Below are 19,589 nucleotides of genomic sequence, written 5' to 3'. Positions count from 1 at the left end.
TTGAATATTATTACCTTTGTAATATATTCACCTTAAAGTTTATACAATTTAATTTTTAATAATGGCCATATTTAACAATCAGCTTTCAATATTTCTAGAAATTTCAGTTAGTTTCAGCACATCACAAAATGTTAGAGACATAATAAGTCTTGGGGCACTTGGCTGGCTCAGTTGGTGGAATGTGCGACTCTTAATCTCAGGGTTGTGAGTTCGAGCCCCACGTTGGGTATAGAGATTACTTAAATCTTAAAAAAAGACTTTTTTTTAAAAGTCTATTTGTCCAAGTAAAAAATTCTCACTTGAAAATTTCTTTAAAATTTAGTTGAGAATAAAAAGACTACTCCACTGGCTTTTTCCTAGTTTTGATGACTTTTACTCTTAGATCTTCTAAGATCTTAGATCCTATTTATTTGGGATCAAACAGCAAGTTGAGAACACTGCAGAGTTCCTTATGGTACTGTGGTTATCATATTCAAAATGTCCTGGATAAGGCCGATGGGCCAAGCATTGTCCTAATTACTATGTAAGAAATTTTTGGGTTTTTTCTCCCCAGCACTTTACTCTTTTTAGTGACGTGAAAAAAAATTAATAACGAGGCCTCATTAAGCTAGTATTCACTCAAGATAGCAGCACTAAAAAATATTATGTAATTTGTATTCCCCAAAATTCACATCTGTGCTAAAAATGAACACATGTACTTTTTAAAGAATTATTAAGATTTCAGAAAGATTCTTGATACTGTCCTTTGACAAATTAAAAGTATAGAGAAGATAAATATGAATTGACACAAAGATACTTACTAAGTCACAGAAATTGAAGGCTTTTATTCCAGAATCAAAATTTATTAAGAGAAAATTTATTAAAAGAAATTTATTTTTATTAAATTAATAAATTAATATATTAATATTAATTTATTAATATTATCAATTAATTAATTAATATTAATTAATAATAAATATTAATAAATTAATATTTATTTAAATTTATTAAAAGAAAAAATTTACTTTTTATTTAAATTCTCCATTCCAAAATTAGTAAATAGGTCAATTTCCCTTTTGAACATAAGAAAACAGTTTCTCTGACTAAAATTTAAAATTATAAAATGAAAAGTTCAATACAGCAACTCTTTTTTCCATATAGTTCATATTTTTCCTGCTAGGATAATCTGAAAGCACTCAGATACAAGACCTTAAAGTAAACCTCATTGCCAAATATGCCCATAGCCTTAGAGCAAGTAAAAATTGTGCTTTCTTTAAAGAGGGCAAAATTTAAAAATAAATCTAACATCTGATTACCTGTTCTCCAATAATGTTTGGTTTCACTGGTCGACAAGGTAAGTGACAGATGCACATCCTGTAACCTAAAGTGAAGAATGGCTGGTTGTCATATCACTGTTCACTAAATAGTCCATTATCATTAAAAATTATTAGCAAATTTTATAAGAATAACTGGAATTCTTCTTGTATTTATAATATTGTAATTTATTTGAATGAGACTGTTAGTTTTAGATATTTGTTATATAAGATATAGCATAAAAGCAAATGTATGAGATCCAGGTTTGAATTCTAGTTCTGCTAAGACTGTGCATTGTCTTGGTTAGTTAGCTTCTTTGGGACTCAATTTTCTCATCTATTCTCTGTCATGTTGACTTTTCTTAGGCTTCATCTTCTTTGCCTCATGCTACATTTGCCATTACATAGCCTCTTCTTCCATTGATTACATAGCCTCTTCTCCCATTCAAGTGGGAGGCACTTAGTTCTCTCCCACCCTTCTTAATCTTCTTCACAGCTCCTCTTCCCTCTGTTATACTCTAAAACGCAGACTTTCTGTAGGCTTGCTCTGCTACATGACTGTTTTCCCTCGTTTCCTTGGTAATTTTAATGCCTTTTATGACTGCAACTATCTCCACTGGGGGAAGGAATTCCAAATTCTAGCTGTGGTTACTAACTCCTTACTGAAGGCCAGATCTCTATTTCTAATTGCCTATTGAGGATGTATGCCTGGGTTATCAGGTCAGCATTTCAAAATCTACTGTCATGGACTATAAATATATCATTTCCCCTTGAACCAGGTCTCTTTTCCACTTTTTAAATGAATGATAATGCCTTCCAGTTGCTCCTAACTTTAAGTGATTTCCAACTCCTTTCTTCTCATTCCTTACATCTAATTGTTTCTCTTACTTGTACATATGGAAGTATTTCCGGACTCAGCAACTTCTTTTTTTCCACTGATATGTACTCCTATGGTTATCCCATCCAGTCATATAGCTTTAAATACTATTTGTAGTCTGACAATTCCCAAACTTGTATCTCTAGCCCAAACCTTTCCCCCAAACCCGAGATTCACATCTGGACAAGCTACTGACATCTCCAGCAGATGCATCTAAACCTTTGCATGCCTAAATCTGCAGTCTTAGCCTTCTTCCCCAGTACCTGGTCCTAATGATGAGGGAGGATGGGGAGAGCTGAGGGCAAAGTGAGGCTAAAAGCACCTCCCCCCCACCCCACACCTGTATGATATCCCTTGGACACTCCTGGCTACCCAAAAAACAAATGGTCAAACTGATTAAGTCTCCACCAGTTTACTAGAAAAAGGCAATCCCATCAATAAACCAGAGTATAGGAACTCTACAATCTTAATGTCTTGCTGGAGGGAAAAACAACTTTAGCTTAACTACAGCTAGGCCTCCAATAAGCCTTTAGCATGTGAAAGTCTCTTTGGAAATTCCCCCTTGATTCTATCTCCCCCACCCCCTCCGTAAACTAGTTACCCCCGACACTTATAGTACAGCTCTTCCTGCCCACATGTCCTGTCCTCATGCTTTAATAAAATCACCTTTTTATACCAAAGACGTCTTCAAGAATTCTTTCTTGGCCATCAGCTCTGGACCACCAGAACCGGCTCTGGACCACCGCCATTCTTGGCTTTTTTCTCCCTCACATCTCACTTCTATCCCTTTGAGAGGTCTTGATGCTTCTACCTTAAACATATTTGTCAACTACTTTGAGACCTGCTTGCTAGGACAAAAACTATGACACTCCCCATCTACCAGATCACCATGTGAAAAAACCCAACTTAATGTACTTAAGAGAGTAAAGAAATACCACGAGCCATTTACCAGAATAACTTGAAGGAGGAAGACTAAACCTAATGGTTAAACAATGGCTTAAATAAAGAATACAAAAGAGACCTTTTTAATTAAAATGAGACATTTCTCTTTTTTGATAAAAAGTCAACATGATTTACTACACATTCTTATGTATAATTAAACATAAAAGACAGGATGGCTTCTGAATTAAGTCTCTAATTCCTTCTTCCCTAAGGAACCAGTGAGAACCTTGTACCAGTTCCACTAAGAAAATAGTTCTGGCTTCTTTTCTGGGTGTCTCATACTGGCTATTTCATCCGGTTTGGTTCAAACTCCAGATAACCACACTTAATAACACCTATACTCACAAAATCATATTCAAATGTAAATATACATATGCTTAAGACTGATATTTAGGGCTTTGGGGGGGGGTATTTTTGGTTTTTGTCCAAATGTAGTATCACAAAATCTTCCATATATATTGTATTCAATTGCAGTTTATCACGGAAATCCTTCCAAGTAAGCTAGTACTCATCTAACACATACTTTTTACAATGCCTGCATAATATGTCATGGCACTTATGTACCATAATGTATTCAACCATTCCTTTTATTTTAGTTTCAAGTTTTTGTCACTAAGTACAAGCTGCAATAAATATTCTTGTGTATCTATTCTTGCCTATTGATTCTTTTACTCCCAAAGGAGGGAGTGCCTGGGAGATATATACATTTTAAATTTTAAAAATGTTGCCAGATCTCTTTCCAAAAATGGTATAATTCACATAATTCACTCCAAAATCTAATAATAATTCATTATACTTAGGAAATCTTTTAACTTGATAAAACCTCAATTTTTAAAAATGTTGATTTATTTTACAGAACAAGGTGGGGTGGGGCAGAGAGAGAGAATCCCAAGCAGACTCTGCACTGTCAGTGCAGAGCCTGATGTGGGGCTCAAATCAACGAACTGTGAGATCATGACCTGAGCCAAAACCAAGAGCCAGACGCTTAACCAACTGAGCCACCCAGGCACCCCTAAGATCTCATTTTTTTGTCCTTCAACTTTATTCTTTATATGAGCCCTCTTGTTAAATTTAGTCCCCCAAATTATGTCATTTTTGTCATTATCACAATTGGTATCTTTTTCCTAATTTCCATTTATCTAGAGTAGAGAAAGGCAATGATTTCAAATATTTATCTTATATCCCACTACCATTCTACATACTCTAATTAACTCTAGTTTTTTTAAGCTATCAGCAGAAAAAAGATATTGTCTTCTCTTTTCCAATACTTACATATTTTATTTCGTTTTACAATCATTATACCTTCAAAAGAATGTGTCAAATGGTAGTCGTTCAACAAGTTATGGGGACCCCCCAGGGCCAAGCAAAGTACCCAGTGTAGAACAGATGCTTAATAAATGTTTGCTAAACTAAACTACACTTGCAACATACATCTTGTTGCCAGAGAGCTACGTGGCCTTTTATTAATAAACACGTTAAAAGAGGGTCATTAAATCCCTCAGAAATTTTAAATGGAAAATATTTGATTATGTTCACAATAAAATTCCAAAACTGGTACTGAATCTTGAATTTCATTTATGTTTAGCAAGCATAAAACTACTAACCTTCAAATTCAACCGAGACTTTCCAGTGTAAATTTTGAAGGTGACGACGAAGCTTATGGCTATTACAAGCTCTGAATTTTTCCTTAGGGCACAATGGACAAGACTGTTTGTTTCCTGGCCAAAAAAAAAACAAAAAACAAACAAAACAAAACAAAACAAAAAACCAATAAAGCACAGAATATACTAGCTACTAATACCTTGACTTAGCTACAAAAGAAGTCATAAGGGACTCCCTCCACACAACACACACACTTCTTAGATAATGTCTATGTTAACGTTAGGGAGAAGTCATCTCTGCCTCACCAGGTAGTTAACAATAACTGTATTAGCACATGGTCAGTGATTGATTTTTTACCCTAAAACTCTCCTCTCTGTGGCTGATATCCTTGTTGCCCTTGGGAACAGAGAGAATGAGAAAGTGATGAACTACATGATATCCCTCCAGCCAAAATGCCTGCCAGAGAGAGAATCAGGGGCAGCACTTGTCACATTCCCAGAGAGGTAGGAACTGGGCAGGAAGCATAAGCACCTGCTGTGGCATTCTACTCTGGGCAGCAACAAAAACAGTTAACAGGTGGAGTCAGAAAAGCGGGAGGAGTGGAAGGAGTACATGGGATCCAAAATAACTGCCATTCTGGGACAGGGAGCATAGTTAGAACCTGCTGTATCCTATTTGAGAATTTGTTAAATTCTTCCTTCTTTATTAATGAAAAGATATGGATCATAAAAAATACAAGTCTCATTTAATTAGAGATGTAACAGATCTCAAATATAAACTTTGATAGGGACAAAAAAACTAAAATCTCAAATTCAGGTTTAAAGCAATAAAAATATACAGAAATCATCAGTGACTTATTTTTTAAATCCATATAGCACACTGCAGGTATAGGCAAAATTAATTTTTCAATATGTTCTGCCTACTTCAAAAACCCATGAAGTGATACTGAAGACAGAATGCAAGCGCTAAGGATGGCGAAGCAGAAAGAGAGGAGCTTGAGGCAGTGACGGCAATGAGGAACTCTTAGCCCTAAAAATTCTCCACCGTGGGACTTCTTTTACATGACATAATATAAGCCTTTCTATTACGTAAGGCACGGTTTCTTGGGATTTCCGTTACTCATAGCCAAATGCAATTCCTAACTTATAGGATGGACAGCACTTATATATCATGAAATTATAATTTCCTCGAGGAGCAATGAACAACTTATTCCCATAACACCTGTGCATGTAGAAGGCTACCAATTTCCTGAATGAAAACATTTTATTTATTACTGCTCTAGTTCAATGGCAATAAACAAGTCTATTTTCAGCAATTTTTCATGAGTTGAAATTCTGATATAAATCAGAAATTAAGGGAGACAAACCCCTCCAAATATGGAAGTACCTGCATCAAGATTATCTGAGTTCAACGAACTGGCAGAGTCAAAATCCCCTTCAGTTACGAAAGCTAACTTCTCTAGATCAGCAAGCTGCCTTTGAATTGAGATGTGTCTCTCTGAAAGGAAATTTTAAGAGTTAGAAGATTATGTTTTAACAATCTGAATTCCAGTTATTTGATCACGTCAACAGACTCTGACACTTGTATTTCCTGTAGCATGGCGTCCTGGTGACTAGATGGGGAATACTGCTGCAACTCAGCTTATGTATGACAAGCGTGCCTCAGATTGCAAAAAGTTGGGTAAAAAAATGTCACTGTGTAACTTCACACCTTTAAACTTTAATTATTCAATATAATTCTACAAAAAATGTTTTTACTCTGAACAAAATGCTGAAGAAACATAAGCCATCTCCCCTATCTTTAGAAATTTCAACCAGGTGGAAGTCATATTAATATGTTAATCAACTATAACACAAGGCAGAATGAAATGAATACTGAGGTAAAGGTACTATGATGTGGGCATACATAGGAAGGGGGAATTAATTCCAATGACTGCCTCTGGGAATGTCTTCACTGAAGAGGTGGCATTTGACTGAGATGTAAGGTATGCATAGAATTTCAGTCAGCAGAGATTTGGTGGCTGCCCTTATAAACTGAAGTAACCTCATCAACAAAGGCACAGGATGTGAAAAAAAAGAAAAAAAATACAGCCACCTCTATCCCGCCCCTGGCTGGAATGTAGTATGTTTGGAGAATGGGGTTGGTAGGAGAACAAGCAGTCAAAAATGTATAAAGATGATGGAAGAACATAAATTCTATGAAAGCTAGGCTGGACTTTCATCTTCAGTTAATTGTGAAGTCTGCATGATTTTGAGGAAGTGAATGATATGATCTGAATGCATTTAAGGAGGTTATCTCTGGCTGTAGAACCTAAGACAGTAACTGAAGTGAGAATTAGCAATGGAAAGGTACAGAATAGATGGTTAAAAAAAAAAACAAAAATGAAAACAAAAACCAGAGAACTTTGGATTTGAGAAATAACTGTGAATGAAAAGTAAGTTCAAGAATGATTCTAAAAAGATTTCAAGTTTATATAGTTGAGAATAATGGTACTATTAACCAATGAAGGAAGAGGAAAATATTTTGGGTAGAAAAGGAAAGGAGAAAAGGGAATTTAGTTTTTGACATAGTGTGTTTGAGGTAATACCAGTATTCATATTCCAGTTTAGTTTATGCAGTTGAACTGTTTTTGGAGCTCAAGAGGGATATAAATCATAAATACGCATAAGGTGAACCTAGGAGCTTAAGAAAGCCCAAGGAAAAAAACATTGTGAAAAAAGAGAAGCAAAAGGGCAAAGTCCAGCCCCAGTAACACATTTTTAGGTTTCTCAAACATTATACATTCTTCAAATGTCATACTTGTAAACTTTGGAATATATGAATAAATCTTACCCAAGATTATTACCCAAAGATGCATTACCCAAAGCTGCTGTGAACCCTCTGCTGATTAGTATAAATAGATGCAATTTGGAAATGAGGTATGGAGAGATGCAGGTAACATAAGAGACACTAAGGAAAAACAATCAGGAGGGTAGATTCAAAAAGAATAAATGATAAGGAGAATCAAGATAAGATAGAAGCCAAGAGAAAAGAGAACGTAAAAGACAAATGTTCAACACTAAGTATCACAAATAGTTGCACAGATCAACAAAAGACCACTGGATTTAGTATTAGCAGGTCTCCAGTGACCTTTACAAAAAAGGTTCAGTGAGGTGTTGTGGAATACAATGGGACTAGAAAAAAAACACAAAATATAGAAAACCATATAGATTATTTCTTTCAAAAAAGGTGACAGTATAAAAAAGGAGATAGATGGGACTGTAGTTTTTCTTTTTTTTTTTTTTAAGGAGAGACTTGAATATACATATCTCCAAGGAAAGTAATATTTACTAAGTGGGAGCTTGAAAATACAAATACAAGACTAGGAGATGAAAATTGACAGGAAAAATCCCTAACTAGACAGAAAATGGTAAACCGTAGGGCTCGCTAGTAGTCATTATACAATTAGGTTATACAATTTAGAACCTTAAGCCTTTTAAATTCTGTTCTTGTCATTGCTACCTTCCTGCCTATTCCTCTCCAAGCTTCACTCCCACTTTTTTTTTTTTTTTTTTTTTTTTAACTCTTCAGTATAATTTGTGCCCTTATTTGTCTCCTCCACAGATAAGCAGTAAGAAGGCAGGGGCTATGCCTTACTCAGTTTTGTAATGGCTACGTGCCTAATACAATATCTTGCACACAGCAGGCACTACAGTTTGTTAAATATTTTTTAAAAATCATTAGTCAATTTTAGATGCAGTAGCATACTAAAGTCAGTAATTTTGGAATTCAATTCAGCACCATCAGATATTCCTACTCAAATTTATTAAAAGACAAATTTTTACTTCATTTTTAAAAGAGAAAAAGAGCAACGTATGTTATTGGTTAACTTATTACACTAGGTACTGTTCAAGTGACTTTATGAAGAGAGAATTTCTATAAATAGGCAAAATTTTTTTCCCATTTGAGCAAAATCTTTTGTTAGATGAGACAGTAAGATTCAGGCAATGAATCCATGTGTATAAACCAATCCATTTCATTTGTAGTCATAAAGGCTTTTGGCTTCCAAAGTTCAAAGATCTGTGTATGTGAAACAAGATATACAGTACTATGTAAAGATATGCTTTCTGAAATCTTTCTAAGTAGTATAAAATAAGAGAAAAGGACCTGATAAGTTAGAAGAGAACAATGAAAATTCTGTGGTCCACTATTAGAGAGAACTCTCAAAGATCTGTCTAAAGATTCATGATATGCCTGAAATTACTTTCTGGTTCAAAATAGTAGATATCAGACAATCTGTAGTTAAATCACTCAAACTTTTTCTAACACACTAATAATCCAGAAGTCAATAGGCAAACCTCCTGTTAAACAGATGAATCCAAAACGCTAGGAGGTTATTTTACAACTTCTGTTACTTTTTCCTCATTTTTCAATTCTATTTCAGATGTGTCATCTTCATCCTGCCTACTTAAGACTGATTTCAAATAACTAGACCGTATAAAAATAATTTTTAAAGTGAGATTAGTATGTATTTCCAATGCATTTCAGATTTCTAAATCATTATATATTTGTCCCTGTAATCCATTTTCAGGTTTCTCAAACATCATACATTCCTCAAATGACATACTTGTAAATTCTAGAATATATTATCTTCCCAAACTATGTTTAAAATATTGTTGCTGGTGGGGAGTTGAAGAAGCATGCATTCCCTAAAGCTGCTGAACCAATTCTGATTAATATAAACAAATCCAACCTGGAGGGGAGGAAGGGAGGCTACTTACTCAGGAGAATGTACCACCCCCAACCCCCAGCTGTAGTTGTGGGTGAAGAAGCAACTGTCCTTATCTTGTACCTAGCAGTTCTGATTTAGTATGAGGAGGAGGGGCCTACCAGAGGCACGCTGTCTTTGTCTTTGCTGTGATCAGCTCTACTCTTTATTTAATCTACTATAACAATTTATATATGGCTTTAAAATTGCACAACTCTATTAAACTATAACTATCCAAGTGTTTTATAAACATTAAATTCACAACTGGCCTAGAAGTAGGAAAGAAAATGAATTAATTTAAATCATTTTGTTATAATTCACGTAGAGCATTAAGGGTCAATTTATGGCCCACAAAACAAAACAAAACAAAACCCTTAGACTTTACATTTAAAACATTCATAAGATTCTTGAGTGTTACTCCTTACGGTCCCCTAAATCACCACTTACAAAACATGCACGGACATACAGAAGCACAGTAATAACGGGCTAATAATTTTCAACAGTCGACTTCTGATGGAACTGGAGTACAAAACTCAACTGGCATTTATGTCTGAGGGAAGACATCTGTAATTTAGCCGACCCTTTCTTAAACTACTTATCAGCCTCAAATTCTTTTTGGAAGCAAGGTGAAGAAAATTAAATAATAAAAACTCATCTATTTGTGCGTGTCGAGCATAAAAGCTACTTGACAGCAACGGTTTCTAAATCTGTCAGCTAGGATCTACTACAGTAAACAGGTTGCCTCGGTTACCATGTCACTTTTCGAAGGACTTCGTGAACCATGGCAGACGGGGCTGAGAGGGAAACTACCAAATTAGGTGTAACTTCCTATTTTCCTATCAGAAAAGACCCCCTTTAACGAAAAAGCCCTCAGCCTCATCATTTCCTTCTATCTGCAGCACCCCTGGCCTCCACAAATCCTCTACCATGATGTCCTCGAGGTTTGTGGAGATGCCTTCTCCCATTCTGTACCCGCTTCACCCACTACACGGGTCCCTCCTTCCTCCCCCCACATCCCTAAACCTGCCTTTCCCCATAAAAACCATCCCAGTGAAGGGCCTCCCCTACTCCCCAGCAAGGCGCACTTTCTCGCTTCTCTTGCGGCAGAAAGATCTGGGCCTCCTGCACTTACTGCTTTCAGCCTCGTCAGGGGCAGAGGCTAGGGACGGGGACAGGGCCGGAGCCTGGGCCAGGGCAGGGGCTGGGGCTGGAGCCGAGGCCGGAGTCGGAGCCGAGTCCGGGGCCGGGGCCGAATCCGGGGCCGGAGCTGGGGTCGGGACCTGGACCTGGGCCACCTCCACCTCCTCCTTCTCCTGGGGTAGCAGCTCCTCCTCCGCCATATTCTCCATAGTTACCGCCTCCGTGCCAGGCCCGCCCGGGGACCAGGAGGGGCTCACGGCGGGGTGAGAGAACTGGCGTGAAAGCCCAGAGGGCTGGATCCAAGGAGTGGGAAAGCAAATGGGGAGGGCTGGATGCGTGCAACAGACAAAAGATGAAGAACCAGTGACCAAATCCTGTCAGCAGAAAAATAAAAAGCCACAGGCAGCAATTCGCAGTGCCGTCCGCTTCCCTTTCCCCGAGGCGTTACGACGCCACCACAGCCTGCGCAGTAACGTATCGGGGCGGCATCCAATGAGGTAACGGAGTTCCGCTTCCGCGGTGCGTCTCCGTTCCAGCCGTCAACCACGGAAGCGAACCAAGACTACAATACCCAGGGTGCAGCGCGCCACCTGGGGGCGGAGCCCGAGTTCCAAGTCCTTGGAGGAAGTAAACGCGAAACTAAACAAACGCTCGGAGCGTTCGAGTAGAGAAGTCTTGGTTCGAGTGCAGAACTACATTTCCCAGCGGGCATCGGGACCAGGGGACGTCCTGGGCCTCTGGAGTTGCCACCGTCGCGGGCGCGAGTAAGGTAACTGGGGCGCAAATTGACGTTTGGCTGGGCAAGTTCCCACTTCTCTCACACTGGTACCCTAGCGGATGGCCAGCTGGTCGGAGGATTCCGGGGCCCCTCGAGCCTGGGCGGGGTGACTCTGTGGGCGGATCCGGGGAATGAGCCAGCTCAGTGAAGGGTGTGGTTCTGGCTCGGGTCAGCCTCTCGAGCTGCCCCTCGCTCAGAGCAAAGGTCTGGTTTGTTTCTGCGGAGCCCGTGGGCCGCGTCGGTTTACGAGCTGCTGACGAGCTTGCCTGCCAGTCTGGTTGACTTGGAGTTGGGGTCTGCGCTTCCTGTCGCACCCTCATCCACACCGTAACCTGAACACTTCTCCTTTTGTCTTTATTTTGCTTTAACTTCAGATTCCTATTATCAGCACTGCCCTGTGGTTGTAAGAGTCCTGTGGGTAGGGAAGTTGTGTGTGTGTGTGTGTGTGTGTGTGCGCGCGCGCGCGCCCTACGCTTGTATTTAGACTTAATAACCAGAGCTCTGAGTGTGTTGAGTTTTAGGTCACTTGATTGATGCGATTCAGATTCCCCACAGCATTTGCCCAGTGAGTCCCCTGGCCCCAGTACTTGTCTTACTCTCTGGCCTGCTTGAGCCTAAGCCTCACTCATTCAGAACCACTGGGGCAGGCAGAGGAAAGCTGGAGTTTTCTGGCTGCTCCTCCTGGGACTGGTCCGAATGTTATAGGCAGCAGGGGAGGAGAAGGAAGCCCCCTTTAGTTTCACACTTCCACACTTCGAGTTCGGTTTTCTTAGTTAATAAATCTGATACTAAATGCCTACTTATCTCATTGGTCTCCTTATTTCCTACTCGTTTCAGAGCCCAGGTGAGAGCAAGTGTGATTATTTGGCACTTTAAGAGTGTAATAGGAATTTAGTTGCCACCTGCCGAAGCCCCCCAGCCCGCCCAATAGTTAGGAAGTGTATCTGGAGGGTTGTTTTTTTTTTTTCCCCCTCCTCCCCAGTTTAATGGAAACAGTTGAACCCATGGATTGACTGTTAAAGTTATATCTTATAGGAATAAGTAGTGGCTAATTATATTTGTGCATCATCCAAACGTTTTTTTTTTTTTTTTTTTAATTTCTAAAAGGCTAGATGGTTAATTGAAAGCTTGATTCAGTATATCAGCTGGAAACCAGAAGATGGAAAGGGTTAGATTTTAGTGTGTGGACTCTGGGAATTTCAATAAGAACTTTTAAGTGTGGTCTGTGCTCTTGAGACAGCTTAAAAAAAGAATCTTAAAAGTTGAAGAATTATATTGAGCGTATTACTCATCTATTGCTGCCTAAGTTATCCTAAAACTTAGTGGTTTAAAACAACAAGTGTTTATTACCTCACAGTTTCTGTGTGTCAGAAATTAAGAAGTGGCTTTCTGGGGTACCTGGTTCTGAGTCTCATGAGGTTGCAGTGAAGATATCAGCCAGGGATGCTGCCACTCAAAGGCTTGATTAGGGCTTCAGGATTAGCCTCAAAGCTGGCTCACTCACATGCTTGGCAATTGGTTCTTTTTTGGCAAGAGGTCTCAGTTCTTCACTGGTGGGCCTCAATGAGCTACTTAAAAGTCATCATGGTATGGTGGCTGGCTTTCCCTAGGGTAAGAGAAAGACAGAATCCACATAAGTGGATATCCACATATATGGATCCATATATAAGTGTCTTATATAACTTAGCCACTTATGCCATATAGCAATTCCTATTGGTGACACAGGTCAGCCCCATTTATTGTGAGAGGACTACCTAAGAGTGTAATTACCGGCAGCAGAGATCATCAGGAGCCACTTTGGAGGCTGGCCAGCACAGGAAGTCTCCCCTTTTTTGAGCTTATATTTTTTCATAAAACCAACATGACTTTCACACCATTATAAATATGAAACATTTGTCATGGTAAACATGTAGGTGTTTTTGCTTGGATAGTCCATTATCTTCAGTGATTTTTTTTTTTTAATTGGGCTTATTTTTGTATTCAAAGCAGTGACATAAGACTAACTTGGGTCAGTTTAAATTGTAAAAGGTAACATTATAAGTAGTCCATTGTCTTGAAGCAATTCATTTCATGGAAGTTACTGTTTTTTATTATACCTTTCCCCAACATGGAATAGAATCCTTGGAACAAGAGAAGGAAAAAGGAGATTATTACTCTCATCTGGAAGCACAACTGTGAATTCAGTTATTGCCATACATTATCTTACAAAGCAAAATTTCTGGGCGATTTAGGATCAGTGCTTGGAAATCTATGTTGAATATGCTTTTGTTAATTTTTACTGTTAGCATTTCTGTTAGCTATCAGCATTTCCCTTCTTTCTTTTTACATTCATCAAAGCATTCTAAAAGTTTGATTTAGTATACTTGCATTATTTTATATAACTTCACTTACCGTGGTCATGATTGACCATGAGTAATTGCAATTGTTTGGTTTCTAAAGCTTTTCTTATGTTCAGAGTCCCCATATGTGTCACTGTCAGCAATAAACTCTCCTTTGGGCTTTGCTTCTAGACTCCTGTCTATCTTCCCGTTCCAACAGACCTGATGATATTTCCAACCCCTAGGCTTTCTATTCCAGCACTGGAAGCTTCTGGTGCACACTGAGTTGAGTGTGGAGAGTGTGTCAGGAGAGTAAAGACTTAGGACTAACTGGTTTTGAGGTGTAGGTAAGGCAAAATACAACAGTTCTGCAGGCAGTTGGAAAATGGTGGTCTGAAGCTTGGGAGAGAAATCAGGGCTACAGGCACAGTTTTGAGAGTCATTCCTAAAAAGGTGGTAGATGAAACTGAAGTAGAGGAAGAGATCATTATGAGGGAAAATGTAAGTGAAATAAAGTGGAACAATGAGAGAATTCTGTTGTCTTGGGAATGGTTAGAAAATGGAAATCATTTTGTAAAACTCCAGTCTTTGTATAACTGAAAGAAGACGAATTTCTAACGTATTTTATGGTGGTGATGGTAAAACACACGCACACACACACGCACGTAATGTGTTTTTAATGTTTATTTTAGCTTTTCAAAATGTCCAACAAAGAATCTTGTGGAAAAAAAGAGAAGTCTCGGAGAAAAGGCAGCACCGCATCACCCAACTTTGACGTAGAAGTAAGAATTTTACTTTACTGACCCAAAGATACCTTTTTTTTGCAGTTCACTTTTGTGTTAAGAAAAAAATACCTCAGTTTTAAAATGAGCTATGTAAATATTTTGTTTTGCCCTTCTGACACAGAAGTAATTTGTTTTTCCCATCCTTTTTTTTCACCCAGTCTTGCGTTATTTTATTTATTCCTCACAACTCTGTGAAGTAGGTACTTTATTATCCCAATTATACAAATGCCAAAACTGAGGCTTAGAGAGGTATGTAATTTGCCTAGCCATTCCTGACTTGAGTTCTAGGCCCTCCTTTACATAGAAATAACTCACCATTATACCTTTATTGTGTGTCTCCTTCTTCATTTACTCAGCACTGGATAAGATTATATGCTCATCAGTCAGAATAGGCTACCCTGTGTGGGGGAGGCTAAAGGTAGGGATGGCATGCTCACCATGTGCCTTTCTCTGTGACTCTCAACACATTACCTTAGGAAGTACTTTAAAAAAATTTTTTTTAGTGTTTATTCATTTTTGAGAGAAAGAGAGAACAGGAGAGGGACAGAGAAAGAGGGAGACACAGAATCTGAAGCAGGCTCCAGGCTATGCCCTGTGAGCACAGAGCCCAACATGGGGCTCGAACTCACAAATGTGAGATCATGACCTGAGCCGAAGTTGTAGGCTTAATTGACTGAGCCACCCAGGCTCCCTGGAAGTTTTGTTTTGTTTTTTAAGTTTATTTATTTATTTAAAGAGAGAATGAGAATGAGTGGGGGAGGGGCAGAGAGAGGGAGACAAGACCTGAAGCAGGCTCTGCGCTGACAGCACAGAGCCCGATGTAGGGCTCGAACTCACAAAATGTGAGATCATGACCTGAGCCAAACTTGGACACTTAACCGACTGAGCCACCCAGGCAAACTAGAAGTATTTTAGCAGATGAAATTTAGGGTGTCCCAATTAATTGAGTGAAATGTTATCTCTAGGAAACAAGACTGAAACATGATTTATGTGACCAAAACAAACGAAAACCCTGCAACTAGTTTTATTATAAACTCTCTGAATAGTCTGCTTAGTGCATCATCAGAATTAGACAATGTTTATGCTATATTACCATCCAAGATGAGAGACTAAAGTCTAGCAAAGGTGAATATTCACTATAGAAGTGATTTCTGTGGTAGCAGATAAGTTCATAAGGCTTTTACATCACCTGGATAAAGTAGACTAAGGATCATTACACTTTTTGATGTTTGTTCCTTTCTTACTATCTTATTACTAATTTGACCTCCCAGGTATAGGGATAATTGGAAAGGGGACCCTGGAGTATGGCCTTACAGTACTATGGTATCTTTGATTTATGTATCTTCTATTTGGCACTGATAATTGGCACGCCATTTGCAATTCTCCTCCTATTCTCTTTTAATCTCCTTGAATCAGACTTTTTGTTGCCATCACTCCTCCAAATATGGTTTCATCAAAGCCAGCAGCAGTGGTTTCCATGTTGCTAAATCCATTTGTTGCTCTTCAGACCTCATCTGACTTGAACCATCAGCAGTATTTGACATAGCTGATTACACTTTCTCCTTGAAACATTTTCTTCACTTAACTTTTGAAACACCATATTCTCCTGATTTTCCTCCACACTGGTGACTGCCTGGAAGTGTCCTCTGTTGATTCCTCATCTTCTTAAACTATAACCTTTCAAATGCCCAGCTTCGGTTTTTCCAATTTAGTAAGTTGCAATTCCATTCTTTCAGTCGCTTGGGCAAAGCCCTGGTCATAATCCTCTACCTGCATCCAGTCTATCAGCTTTCTCTTAATAATATATTTAGAGCCTGACTACCTCCTCTGCTGTCACCTTGATCCAGACAATCAGCTTGCTTCTCCAGATTGTCCCAGTACTTTTCGTATTGATCTCCCTGCTGCCACCTTTGCCTCCTCATGTTCTCTTCTCAGCAAGCTGCCAGAATGATCCTATTAAGATGTCAGATCATGTCACTCCTCTGCTCTGTACTTTCTGGTGGTCTTCCATTTCCCCCAGAGTAACAGCTAAAGTCCTAGCTGGGGCCAACAAAGCAATCTGCTCTCCCCATCTCATCTCCTTTCATTCTCTCATTGCTTTCTCCATTTTGTGTTTTTTTGCTATTATTCCAACAAGCCAGGCAAATTACTGCCTCGGGGGCTTTGCCCTTGAACTGAAAGCTCTTTCCCTAGATATTCATGCGACTTTTTCCTTCACTTCTTTAGGTCTCCAGTCAGATGTCAGCTTATCAGTGGGGTCTTTTTCTGACTACTGTTTAAATTTGCAGCCACCTGCACCCCCACCTTCCAGCCCTTCCTGCCTTCTTTCTCTGGTTTATTGTTTTCCATCGTATCATCTGACACTAAATCTATTACTTGTTTATTTGTAAATTCCTGCACTAAATTTTAACCTCCATGAGGGCAGGGGCTTTTGTTCATTAATCTGTCCCCACTGTCTAGAATGGCTTTGGTACATGGTAGGTACTTAGAGTTTGTCCCGGGTCTGCTGAGTTGTGGATCCACTGAAACATAACTGGCTGTATGATTTTGCTTTATCAAAGACTGAATTCCACCATGGCAGTGCCACCTCCCCATACCTTTATCTGAGCCATCAGCTGTCTTCTGCTGTAGCACCTGTATCCTATCTCATCTCTAATTCAAGAGCATCTAGATCCTCTGATTTCTAGTTGTCTTCTTTCTGGCTGAATTTCCCTCCCTCTTACCAAAGGATGTGTGCCTTTAAACATTTCCCCCCCTGAAGGTTATTATTAATATAGAAAGAATATTAATTTATAATAACAATGGTTAAATAACACTTACACTATACTTTATTTTGTGTCTTTCTTTCCTTTTTTCCACTTGGCATTCTTACGATAAGAAAGAGAAAAAAGCTTCAAGTTCTCCTAGTTCAGCTTGCTGTGTAAGGTCTGTTTCATCAGAGAAGAGAAAACTGGTAAGTGTTCATATACTATAACTAACTCTAAACAGTATTTATATTAAAGTTTTAATGTATAATTGGAAAGTTTATGATATAAATTCCCCCACGACTTTTTTACTCATATTTTCTTTATACTTTATGATAGCCAATAGAAAAAAATAAACCAGTGTTTGGTTTTTTTCTTCCTTCTCACCAAAAAGCACTAATCAAGGCCTTCATTTCTTTCTGGGGACACAGGGCCTCAGCACAAGAGAAGAAAGAGAGAAATAGGATATAGTCCCTGTCCTAAAGATTTTAAAGAATAGAGAGAAGTAGAAGCACATGCACGGATAACTTAACGAAAGGACATACCTCAGTGTCAAAGCAGAAAAATGCACAATAAGTTGTAAAAGAATTCAAAACATCAATCACCAAGACTTGGAACATACTTAGGAAAAAAAAGGTGGACGAAATATATGCTAACGACTGAATATAGATGGAATAAAGATGAATGAGTTAAAGAAAAAAGGTTTTCTTGGCTAAGAAAGCGTGGGCATTCTAAGAATCTATAGATGACTGGAGTGCATTCAGCAGAGAGAAAATAAACCAGCCTACCTAGAAACAGAAGGACTATTTTGAGGAAGAAAAATAGAACCTACCATGTGGGATCAGACAACATGGATATAAATTAAGATAGTTTTAAAAAGTCTCGTCCCATATATAATTATATTTGGCTTTACAATATTCTTGTGAGATAGCGATGGCAGATATGTAGTGTTTGTGTTTTCAGATCCAGAAATTAAGATCCAGAAGGTTAAGTGACTTGTCCAGGGACACAAAATTGTTTATAGCGACAGAGCCAAGTCCAGAGTCACATAAATAATTAGAAACACATTAAGCTAGCTCAGGGGTGGTTGGTGAAGTGCTTAACTACACTCAAGTTGAAAGTAGGTGTATGTGGGGATAGCTACAGGTTTGCAGGTAATGAGAGAAAGTAGTTGTGAAAGTTGTGTGAATGTAGAATTCTGTTTTTAAGAATTTGTTTTTGTACAGTGACACTGCTATTTGAATGGATTGTTTCTATATTAATCTCTTTAAAGCATAGGTTTCATCATATTTCTCCTCTGTTGAAAAATCTTCACTCACTTTTTAGTCTGTCATTTAGGACCTTCTTAAATTGAGTCACACCTTAACTCCCCAGTTCTCTTTTTTCTTCCTCAAAATAGTCCTTCTGTTTCTAGGTAGGTTGGTTTATTTTCTCTCTGCTGAATGTGCGCCAGTTGTCTGCAGCTTCTTAGAATGCCTAAGCTTTCTTAGCCGGGAAAACGTTTTTTCCTTAATTCATTCATCTTTATTCCATCTATATTCAGTCGTTAGCATATATTTTGTCCATCTTTTTTCTTAAGTATGTTCCAAGTCTTGGTGATTGATGTTTTGAATTCTTTTACAACTTATTGTGCATTTTTCTGCTTTGACACTGAGGTATGTCCTTTCGTTAAGTTATCCGTGCATGTGCTTCTACTTCTCTCTATTCTTTAAAGTTTTTAGGACAGGGACTATATCCTATTTCTCTCTTACTTCCCTTGTGCCGAGGCCCCATGTCCCAAGTACATAGAGAGACAAGGTGGGGGAGTAGAGATAGTGGCCACAGCTGGTTTCAGTCCTGGCTCTGCTGCTGACTTGCTGTGTGATGTTGAGAAAGATACTTTGCTGTATTTGAGCCTTGGGTACTTTATCTGTAAAAGGCGAATGATGATATTATCTATCTCACAGGATTTATTGGAAGGATTAAATAAATTGTTGTGTCATCCTATTCACTAACACATAGGTGTGGAAAAAAATATTGTCTCCCAGTCTCTTTCCCCTGTAACTGTGGTAAAAGTGCACAATTTATATTTCCTAAATGATACATTTTTTTTTCTTTCAGAAATCGGATCATACAGACATTCTGTACTGTGACATAAAAAGACAAGAAGTGAAAAGGTAAATTTCCCCTTTTTACTGATATTTTTTACTTTTTGGGCCTTAGAATTGTGAAAGTAAATATTTTGATTTGCAAATTTTTTTTTACTTTGATTAGTACTGATTTGCATATAAATATTTCTAGTTATATCACAGGTTATGATTTTTTTAATTTTTTAAAATTTTTTTAAAGTTCATTTCAGAGAGACCGAGATAGCATGAGTTGGGG

At 38.3% G+C, this 19,589-nt stretch overlaps 2 protein-coding genes across 8 annotated transcripts in view; one reads left to right on the top strand and one right to left on the bottom strand.

Moving 5' to 3' along the window:
- TRMT1L (tRNA methyltransferase 1 like) overlaps nucleotides 1-11,050 on the bottom strand; it is a 41,868-nt gene extending 30,818 nt beyond the window's left edge. For 2 of the 3 annotated variants that reach the window (XM_047839964.1, XM_047839965.1), the window contains exons 1-4: nucleotides 10,593-11,050; nucleotides 6,100-6,210; nucleotides 4,716-4,829; nucleotides 1,296-1,360 (exon numbers count right to left, since the gene is read on the bottom strand). In XM_047839964.1, the coding sequence (XP_047695920.1) occupies nucleotides 1,296-1,360; nucleotides 4,716-4,829; nucleotides 6,100-6,210; nucleotides 10,593-10,809 (507 nt within the window). In that variant the 5' untranslated portion in view covers nucleotides 10,810-11,050. Of the gene's footprint in view, nucleotides 1-1,295; nucleotides 1,361-1,767; nucleotides 1,787-4,715; nucleotides 4,830-6,099; nucleotides 6,211-10,592 lie in introns of those variants that run through there. The other variant, XM_047839966.1, reaches the window with a different exon arrangement.
- A 208-nt stretch (nucleotides 11,051-11,258) lies between these two features.
- SWT1 (SWT1 RNA endoribonuclease homolog) overlaps nucleotides 11,259-19,589 on the top strand; it is a 106,197-nt gene continuing 97,866 nt past the window's right edge. For all 5 annotated transcript variants that reach the window (XR_007148039.1, XR_007148038.1, XM_047839905.1 and 2 more), the window contains exons 1-4: nucleotides 11,259-11,369; nucleotides 14,389-14,478; nucleotides 17,360-17,434; nucleotides 19,326-19,381. Coding sequence is in view for 3 of the 5 variants with exons in the window: in XM_047839905.1 (XP_047695861.1) it covers nucleotides 14,398-14,478; nucleotides 17,360-17,434; nucleotides 19,326-19,381 (212 nt within the window). In the remaining 2 variants the exon portion in view is untranslated. The remainder of the gene's footprint in view (nucleotides 11,370-14,388; nucleotides 14,479-17,359; nucleotides 17,435-19,325; nucleotides 19,382-19,589) is intronic.

Source organism: Prionailurus viverrinus, chromosome F1, assembly GCF_022837055.1.
Source record: "Prionailurus viverrinus isolate Anna chromosome F1, UM_Priviv_1.0, whole genome shotgun sequence".
NCBI lineage: Eukaryota > Metazoa > Chordata > Mammalia > Carnivora > Felidae > Prionailurus > Prionailurus viverrinus.
This window is presented reverse-complemented; position numbering and strand designations above follow the sequence as displayed.